The sequence below is a fragment of the Belonocnema kinseyi genome, chromosome 7, assembly GCF_010883055.1.
Source record: "Belonocnema kinseyi isolate 2016_QV_RU_SX_M_011 chromosome 7, B_treatae_v1, whole genome shotgun sequence".
Taxonomy (NCBI): domain Eukaryota; kingdom Metazoa; phylum Arthropoda; class Insecta; order Hymenoptera; family Cynipidae; genus Belonocnema; species Belonocnema kinseyi.
The window spans coordinates 1,190,122-1,200,322 of NC_046663.1; the positions used below are offsets into that span (position 1 = coordinate 1,190,122).

Consider the following 10,201-nt stretch of genomic DNA (forward strand, 5'->3'; position numbering starts at 1 on the left):
CAGTTTCAAGTATTGTGCATAAAGTTCAGAGCGGGTCACTGTTGTGACTGTTGCATAAGGAAACAAAAGTGAATTCCAACCTCAACGTATGATTGTCACTACGAAGGAATAATAAGAAGATCTAACTCCGTTTTGCCACTTGGCAATAGAAACATTATCGTAAGTCGTAGGCACATTGCAGACAGATCTTAAATTTTCGTGCGCAGGTGTGCAGTTGTCCTCTTCCTACACACTGAAAAGTGTGCGAGTGAGAAAGTTTGTCAGATTGATGTAACTTAGAGAGGTTATGTCCGTTTGTTTTGATACAGATGGCGAAATTTGTTCAATTTTATGTTATAATTATTTAAATTATAAAAGTGTCTATTAATCTGGTTAGGTGAAGGACTTCAGCGTTAAGACTTGTAAAGTTAAAAGAGTGCATTATAAAAGTGGTAAGTATGAATACTATAATGAAATTGTTTGCTCATGAAATCTTGAAATTGTAGTAAATTATTAATTTTGAAATCGTACGTTGGAATGAAGAATACTGTTTTTTCTAACACTTCCAAACATTTTTTATCCTAAAAAAATAACTGCGCACCTGCGCACTAAAATTGAAGATCTTCCTGCAATGTGCCTACCACTTACGGTAATGTTTCTATTGCCAGTCTCGAAAGGCTTCCCACTGGCAGTTGGGTCTATTTATTATTCCTTCGTGATTGTAACTTTTCACGATTATGAAATAACAGAGTGTTTCATCAAGTTTTCATGCCTCTTCGAAAGCCAATCAATAACTAGTACTGACTGTGAATCCCAGTGTCTAAGGAAAATGCCATTCAGCACCATCTTTCAGAAAAAGGAATCATTTCCAGTAGTGAGGAAGCTACAAAAGACTGCCCTTATATTGTATCTTTTTTTCTTCCTGGACCATCGAACTTTCTCTTTAGGGTCAAAGCGAGGTACATCAATCATCCTTTAATCCCATATAAATCCAAACGTTTAATAGTAAAGAACCTGATTCATATGAAAATCATATGAGGTTTCATGCGCGTTTCCAACTTCCAAATTTTCAAACGCGCAAGTTTCATAGTACTTTTAATTTGTGTAAATATCGCCATATTTTTTCAATTTACTTTTCCAGCTCTTAATATAAATGGTCAAAAATTCTGTTATAAACATTAATTTCATAATTTTCTTTTAAGCATTTGAGATAGGTATATCTGATGCAAGTTCACTGGGTACTTTTTTTGTCTTTTGTTGTTCGAAACTTTTTATAGTACTTTCTGCGAACTTCTGCGGTTTAAATAAGTCTATTCCAGACAATTGGAGATATTTTGATAATGCAAAGATTCTCATTTGTGAATGTTCTGGCTTTACTATTTCTGAATTTTTCACATCGTCTAATGTAAGAATTACGCTGACGTAACTCGAACTTTCAGAAATATCAAAGTTTAAACAGAGAAAATAATGAAATAGCTGGAATTAATTTTAATTTGTCCTGGTTATACGCTGTTGAGCCTACACTGTCAAAAAAGGTTGAGGAATTTTAGTACGCTGGACGTATGTAAAAAGTGGACTCACGCGTAGCGACGTGAAGTTAGTATAGAAATGTTTAAAATTGAACAAATGTGTGAAATTCTTAACAGGACTGAAATCTAATATGTGACGTAAAATTGACAACGGAAAGTGGAAAATTTCTTCAAAATATCAATCTAACTTGAAGTACTCAAATCATTAGTAAGATCAGATTAAAAATACATTTATAATTATGCAAGCGTAAGGTAAGTGTGCCAGTTATCGGAAGCTTAAGGCGAATTTCAGAATTCAAATGCTTAAAAAACTATATTAAATATATTTAAAGCTTAAGAAATGGGGTTTATCAAATAACGCGTACCTTTAGAAAGGTAAATTACTTCGCACTTTTAACATATCCTATTAGAATGAATATTATAAGAAGTCCAAAGTTATAAATACGAGAATGCATAGGTTATCATCAAGTCAGAAATCTGGCTGCTTCAGTTCTCGGCACTTCGATGTGTGAGTGATCGGCAATAGTGTTTAGGAAAACACATTTTTGCTGAGAACAAAGAACACAACAGCTTACTATATGTAAAATACTGAATTTTTTAAATTACTTTCAAATTTTGCTTACTTGAATTATTTCCCTTTTATGGGAATTCGGGAAAAAAAAGCCTTCGAAGATTCTTTTAGAAGAAGAAACATCCACGAAAAAACTATATGTAGGTGCGGTAAAACGTGACGACAGTGGTGGTTATTGAGTTAAGCTAACTTTCCATTACAAAAAAAAAGTTATGAGGCTACTCGTACATCACATTTTGCCTTTTCTATATGTTAGAGAATCAGCAACTCTCAAAATTTAGGTTTTATTTATCCCACCACGCGGTTATCAACAATGAAGACATCGCGACAAAGTCTAGAGTTGTATTTAATACCTCCGCGAAAATTTCAACCCGTAAATTTTTAAATGACACTTTTATGTATGGACCTACAATCAAATACAATCTTTATACAATCTTCCCTCGCTTCAGGTACTTCAGTACTGCAGCTTGAATTTTTATCTGAGAGCCTATTAATTCATAAAATTTATAATTTTTAAACGAATAGATGCTGGACGCTGATGTATTTTTGACAAATCCAAACGCTTTGAACGATTTGGTTTCTCAAAATTTGACTGTAGTCGCACCTCTGTTATCTTCTAATGGGATGTATAGCAATTTCTGGGCTGATATGACACCAGATTATATAACAATTTTCAGAAAGGAAAACTCAGGATGCTTCGCAGTTAGTATAGTACACAGTGCGATACTCTCAGATTTAAGAAAAAAAACGAGCGACCACTTGACTTACTCATCAGAAAATTTAGAGAACTTTGATGGACCCAGAAATGATGTCATGACTTTTGCACTAGCAGCCAAGCGTTCTGGTACTTACAAACAATGTTACATATGTATCATTTTACTATTTAAATTTTCGAATCGATAATTATTCCTTCGATCAAATCAAATATATACTTTTGTCTTTATTACAGGGGTATCACTGCACATCTGTAACGATCAAATCTATGGGTTTATTCCAGTACCATTAGATAATCGAGAAGACATCGAAGATGACAAACAAAAACTGATAAACATAAAACTAGAAATTTTGGGTAACAATTCCCTTTATTCTGAAACATTTGTCACGAATAATAATTCTTTTTTAAACCAACAGCTTTTCAGGGAAGTCTTCCCTTATCCCAAAACTTGAAAAAATTCGTTAGCTATCCAAAAAAAGACACAATGTCGATGTCGAAGGTTTACGTGATTAATTTGTTGAGGAGGCCGGAAAGAAGGAGACGAGTGAAGAATTGTTTTGACGAATTAGGAATTGCAGTGCAAGTAATTGACGCGGTAGATGGACGGTAAATAATTGATACATATCACATTCTGTTTAATAATATATGTTTTATGCTAATATTTTGTTCTAGAATATTAAATTATACCATTTTAAAGTCAAAGGGTATAACGGTAATGCCTGGATACATTGATATTTATGAAAAAAGGTGAAATTAATGTTTTGAAATATGTACAGTTGATATATTTAATAATCTTAAATGTTTGATTAAAATTTCTATTCTAGACCAATGACCCTGGGAGAAATAGGCTGCTTCCTTAGTCACTATAACATTTGGAACAAGGTATTTATTATAAAAAGATATACTTACAAGGAGGTGTTGCGAGATGTGCGTCGTCGATGTGACTGGGGCTTTACAAGATGAAAATATATTTATGTAAATCCATGAGGTGCGCATTTTTTTTATCAATGGGACTTAGTTTCTGATATATCGAAGTTGTTTGAGTATTTACACTTGAGCGCTGGACTCGCCACGACCTCGCGCTAATGAACCCCCGCTCGAGTGTAAATACTGAAACCTCGATATCTGGGAAAGTAATGCCCACTGGGTCGAAGAAAAAATACGCACCTAATGGATTGTCATATACTTTCCCCGTATAAAGTCTTAGTCGAATCGGCGACGCATATCCAGCGAACTCTCATCCTTAAACAAATTAACTGACGAAATTCTTATATCATATGCAGTAATTAAAAGTAGCCTACTGAAAGTTATTAATAAAGATTGGGCCCTTTTATAAATTTGCTGACCCCCGCCCCTCATTATTATCACGTGACTTTTTTCAAAATAAGGAAAATTTATATAACGTGACAGGGACTGGCCAACGCACATTGGGAACGGAATATTCAAAACCACCCACTGTTCGCAAATATTAACAAATTGTATTTTAAATATAAAATATACTGCTTCGGACAAATTTTTTTCCAGTAGATTTAGGTTTTAAAATTGATTTGGCAAACAAATTAAAATTAGCAATAATTTATTTAAACAAATTGTTTAAAAAAATTTATTTTGCAAAATTTATGGCGACTTTAAAATCAGCTATGCCTCAAACTTCTTAAAGTCTATATACTTTATCTAGTTCATGACCCGAAATCTTATATTCACGTAAGAGTTATACAATTAAGTTTTTTAAAAAACTTGATTTCGCTATATTTTAAAAAAATGTTTAAACAAATTATTTTTCAAAATTTGGCTTCGTGAGTCTCTTTGTAATTCAATTAAAAACATTTCTGGCTAAATTTTGTTTGATTTGGTTAAGATTTGCGATGTGTAGGTGGTTTTGAACGAAATTATTGGTATATCCGCAATGTGGAACGTGTCGCTTGCCACACACGATATTTTTTTATAATGAACGATAAACACGACGTTTAACGAGCACGAATGTCTGTTGTGGGCTTTTGGAGCAATGAAGATTGCAACGGTAAACTTCCCTCTACGCCGCTATGGCCTCCAATTAGTAATCGCTCTGAATTTAGTGCGCAAGCGCCACGTGTCCTCTTCTCACGCAAATAAAAAAGTCCGAAAGTGACAGGTTTTGAGACTAAAGTATAATTATGATGTTATGTGAGCTTGTTTCATTTTTCTACCAGAAAACATTTTTAAAATCTATGCTTACTACTTTCATAACGAAATTCTTTGATTAACAAAATCTTATGCAACCCACTTCATTAATATATTCCGTTAACTAAAATCATTAATTATAATAGTTTACACTTTGGCGGCTCGCGGACATCGAAGCAAGCAAAAAGCCTGAAATCTAAACGCGACATTAGTTCGAGTAAGAGTGTCTAGGACAGCTACCAGCAAGGGAAACTTCCACTCGAAATATCGTAGGGTCTAGGTAAGTTCATCTCGCGAAGTCCGAGGAAAAGATTAGCTCAGACCTAGGGTATTTGTCGATAGAGGGACGTGAGTTTTCTCGAAAACAAGCGCATACAACACCTTTTACACACTCATTTTTCTTGACAGCTCGAAAAAATTTTGCTGTTATTAAAAGAAAATAAACTCGCATAGCCTGATAAACATACTTTAACTTTAAAAGCTGTCTCACTCGCACTTTTTCTATGCGTGAGAAGAGGACACGTGGCACTTGCGTACTAAATGAAGAGTGATTACTGCTCATAGAACTGGCACTTACGGTGCCATTGTTCCTATCGAATTCGAAAAACTATCCACGGCAGTTCAGTCTCCTTTTTATTCCTTCGTGTGATAGGCAGACTATAGCGGTTATCACTGCGATCGCTACTGATGTCAATTGCGAGGTTATAAGGATAGATTGTTTTTTAAATCGAAACATACTTTTTTATTCATCTCAAAAATCTTTTTAGGAAAAACCATACTTAGGGGTTTTATTATAAAATTATTCTCAAAATGATTGATTTTTTTATCTTAGAAATGAAATGTGGGTATAATCTTTTCATAAATATTCATTTGATCTATACTTTTGCTTAAATTACTACTTAAATTACTGCCGTTCTTTTAAAGACCTTTTCATAAATTTCAGAACTTGTTCAAGCATAAACTTATCTTAAATTTTATTTTATCATAGATGGCCGAATATGGCCCAGTATTACCCAGTGCAAACGATTCCGAGGAATTTTACGTCAACCTGAAAGTAGGTGTAATTCTTTGGAATCTTTTGAAGTCTCTCGTGCCATCCTCGCAATCCCCGCCATCTCTCACAATTTCATTGACAGATTTCTGACAGCATAGCCCCTCGGTAATTTGTTACATAAGAAACTTAATTAGTTAGAAGTTATGTTTCCTACAATCTTTTTTGAAAATAAATGTTATAATTAAAAATTTCACGTGATCGGCCTATTCCCGAGTGATTTTCAGTAATACTTTTGCTGTGCCCCCTTCGGAATCACGTGATTTATGGACGTCCCCATTTTGAAAAAAAAAGAATTTCCAAAGATACCCAACTCTCGGTTTAATTTCCCGCGGTTTAGTTCTTCCTAAAACTGCTGCCCATGCAGTTTTTCATAAAGCAGGGTGGGAGCGGTTGCGACTGTAGTATTGAAAGGGATGCTGTGTGCAAGTATACAATCGAATATATTTCGCAACATTATATATTTCAATTGGATACAGGTCAGGCGGCTTGTACTGTTTGTTTCGATTCTCCCGCTTTAGTTCTAAGGCTATTTGCAGGCAACCCTCGACACTGGACTAAACCGAGATTTGGGTGTATATTGAAAAACAGTAATAAAATTGTCCTCATATACTAAACAGGGTAAAAGACTGAGACAAATAATTGCAAAACGATATCACTATTAAATAAATGTGTGCTCAAATTTAAATAAAAAGAACAATGAAAATAAGATTTGTTGCTCATGTCAATGCAAGTAATTGTGTAATAGTAGAACAGTATGGCTTCCAGGAAAAAGAAAGAGATAGTTACTATAGTTTTTCTAGATTTAAAAAGAGTTTGAGCATGGTTAATTATATAATTTTTATTAAATAGCTATTTAAAATGGGTATTAAAAATAAAGCTTAATTCCAAAAGTTCTACATCATAGGTATAATGAGAAGAAGACAATTTTAGATAGAATTATAAAATGCGGAACTCTACCGGAATTCACAAGAAATGTTCAAAAATATTACGTAACAACCTTACTACAAATCAGGCTGTAGAATGTTGTTACTCCTAAGTTATACATTAAATGAAACTATTCCAAATTGTCACAATACTTCCGTATGAATTTGAGAAAAATGCTATATTTTCAATAGATATACTATTGATTCATTAAACCTTAATTTTGAATTAGATATTTCATCGATTTAAATATATGGTGTAATTGATATAGAATCAGTATTCGGTTCAAAAAGTGATTCTATACATTCTGTAGTATATATACATTCCAATCAATCAAATATATCAGATATCAAATACATGCCTTTGAGGTTCATTGATTCAATACTATATGTTTTACAACCCCTTTTGTAGCCCTTTTTCCTCAGCGTGTACACCCGCAGTCATTAGACTATCCTGTTTCTGGTTAATAAATTTAAAAAATAAAAAAAGACGGTGCATTAGGATACCCACATACATAATATCAATATAAAATAATAATTACTCTGTTTGCAGGTGGTTAAAAACAAATACGAAAGAGTAATGATTTTTGAAGACGACGTTCGATTTCTGCCATATTTCCGGCAAAATCTCACAGTTGTATTAGACGAACTTCAGAGGCTGAATTTGGAATGGGATCTTTTGTAAGTCATTCGATTTATACATTGAGTAATAATGAGACCGATCTCCGAAAATGCGTTCTGATTGCGGTAACTGCAGCTTTACTGTCAAACTTAGACGTTTCAAGCCTGCACTCAAATCTAGACGGGCATGCGCACTCGGATTTGCTATCTCAATTTCTCCCGTGAGAAGTGTGTAAGTGAGTGTCAGTGCATAACAACCACGACAAAAACGACAGCAATACAGGTTATAACTATTTTTTTAGGAGTTTTCGCAAAGTCAAGTAAACTTAAAAATTGGAATTTTGAAAATTAAATATTTAATTGGAAAAAGTGGCATGTTTTATTCCTAATCTGTATTACTTACCCATTTTTTCCAGGTCACAATTTTTTAACTTATTTCGGTACAAAAGCACAGAAATAATCAAGCACGTGTATTAGGGAGATTTTGCATATCGTTCCGTAACATCGGTAAACGCTAAAGTCACATGCTTCTTTCGGGAGAAACGGAGGTAGCAGATCACAGTGTGCATACCCGCTTAGATTTGAGTTTTGGTTTGAAACGTCTAGGCTTGGCAGTAAAGTTGCAATTACCTTAGCCAAAACTCGGGGCGCTTTGTACAACATGATCGGTCTCCTTGTTATTACTCCGTAGAGTTATAGTAAGAAAATAATGATTACATTTTATAATTTCTTGATATTACTTTTAGGTTTATTGGAAGGCAAGTGAGGCAAGATCAAGATGAGTCCTTAGTTGAAGGGTCGCAAAGGCTTGTACACGTTGGATATTGTTATTGGGCTCTGGGTTATATTTTATCAGCGCAAGGAGCAAAGAAACTACTTGCAGCAAAACCTTTAAAAAATTTAGTACCTGTGGACGAATTTCTTCCGATCCTTTACGACAAACATCCAATGTAAATAAAATCAAAAATTCATATTTATAACTATAAACTCGAGAAAATAAGATGAAAGGTCAAACAGTAAAGTATCTCGCAATTTTTTATGTTACTTATAGTTTGAACATCAAATTTGAAATTATATATTCGCGTCACTGCAAAAAACGCTGAATAATACCTTCGCATTCACAAGAAGTCTGCAAATCTGCTTTGCGAGAACCACGCATTTGAATTAAACTTTTTAATGCAAGATTTCGCATGTAACCGAGGAGATACTCACTGCGCAATCTGAAAATCCTAAAACTGTGAATGCTTTATTTTGTATTGAATTCGTATAAAGATTTCCAACATTTCGTTAAGATTGCCGGGAGTTACGAAATTTTTGACCCGGCTCGCGATCAGAATAATGCAGAAATCTGCCACTTCTCAGTGAGTAGCCCCTCGCGTATAATGTATCAATCTTGAATAGGTCTGAATGCGAAGTGAAAGACTTCGCATTTAATACATGCTTATACAAGAGTTCGAAAATATTTCGATGCTATAAAGTGTGATTCAATGTAAAGTAGAAAACACACGATTTTCTGAGTATTTGACAACGTCGCATTCAAAGTGCAATACTTGTAAATACTTTTTTATCCGCCGTTTTTTTATGTAGTGACATTCGCGAAGCAGGAGCTTCAGCAGACAGAGACTTCATAGGCGCCCCATTCGAGCTCAAACTTGCATTCCTACCGATTTTTAAAGTTAATGGCCTTTCTTACTTTCAAAACCAGAATTCCTAATCTGAATTAAGATTGGTTCATTGCAGATCAGATTGGAAGGAGAAATTTCCAAAAAGAAATCTAATCGCGCTCTCAGCCACTCCACTTCTCGTTTACCCGATCTACTACATTGGAGACAGTGGATACGTAAGTGATACTACAGATTCCGAATTTGTGCCTCAAGATGGAGAAAAAGAAGAAGATGCAGCAGCAAATAAGTTGAATATTCGGGACGAATTATAGCCTAGCTAAAGATACAAGTTTTTTAAAAGTATTGGGTATGGACATGACCTTGATATTTGCCGGATATAAAAGACAGCGCGCGCGGCAGCGGCAAAAACCTAAAAAACCTGAGGAAAAGAAATTTGAAATTTACATAAGTTGGCACATGTGTATTGTTTTCAAATAGAATAGATAAATAAATGATTACTACGAAAACGTATATTTCGTGAAAAATGTGTCTTTTCATTCAAACTAAATCTAGTTGCATTGTTGTGGTTATAAACGTAGACTTAAAAATTACCGGTTGAATATGTCAACAAGCGGATTGATGATGAATATTTTAATTAAAACAGGATTTCAAGCTATAAGTCATTCTATCAGTTTTCATCCTAAAACAACCAATTAGGGAAAAAGTTTAGCTGCAATCCATTTGGTGAGGGTGCAGAAGTTGAAAGTAAATGGAATAAGCAAAATTCAGCGCAGCGTTATCAGACAAACTTCTGTTAGTTCTCTCCTATACAACTTTAAATTACAGCTGCTTATTAAATAAAACATATATTGTAACATAAAGAGAAGTATTAGGAAAATCTATAATTATAATGATCAATTGCCTAACATTTTTCTTCACGTTAAAAAGTATTAATAAATTAGAAAAGAGATACAGGACAATTACTGTGAAAAATTCAAGTAAATAATTACATGTAAGATTGCTTTAAAATTTTCTTTTGATAAATATT

General features: G+C 33.9%; 1 protein-coding gene across 1 annotated transcript; it reads left to right on the top strand.

The window, feature by feature from the left end:
• The first annotated feature begins 1,710 nt into the window (after positions 1–1,710).
• Positions 1,711–9,617, top strand: LOC117177045 (glycosyltransferase 25 family member-like). The gene is made up of 9 exons (XM_033367508.1): positions 1,711–1,760; positions 2,757–2,923; positions 3,029–3,148; positions 3,211–3,400; positions 3,467–3,541; positions 3,619–3,676; positions 7,482–7,609; positions 8,296–8,499; positions 9,290–9,617. The coding sequence occupies exons 2-9, from the start codon at positions 2,893–2,895 to the stop codon at positions 9,483–9,485; spliced, it is 1,002 nt and encodes a 333-aa protein (XP_033223399.1). The 5' UTR covers positions 1,711–1,760; positions 2,757–2,892; the 3' UTR covers positions 9,486–9,617.
• Positions 9,618–10,201: the final 584 nt, after the last annotated feature.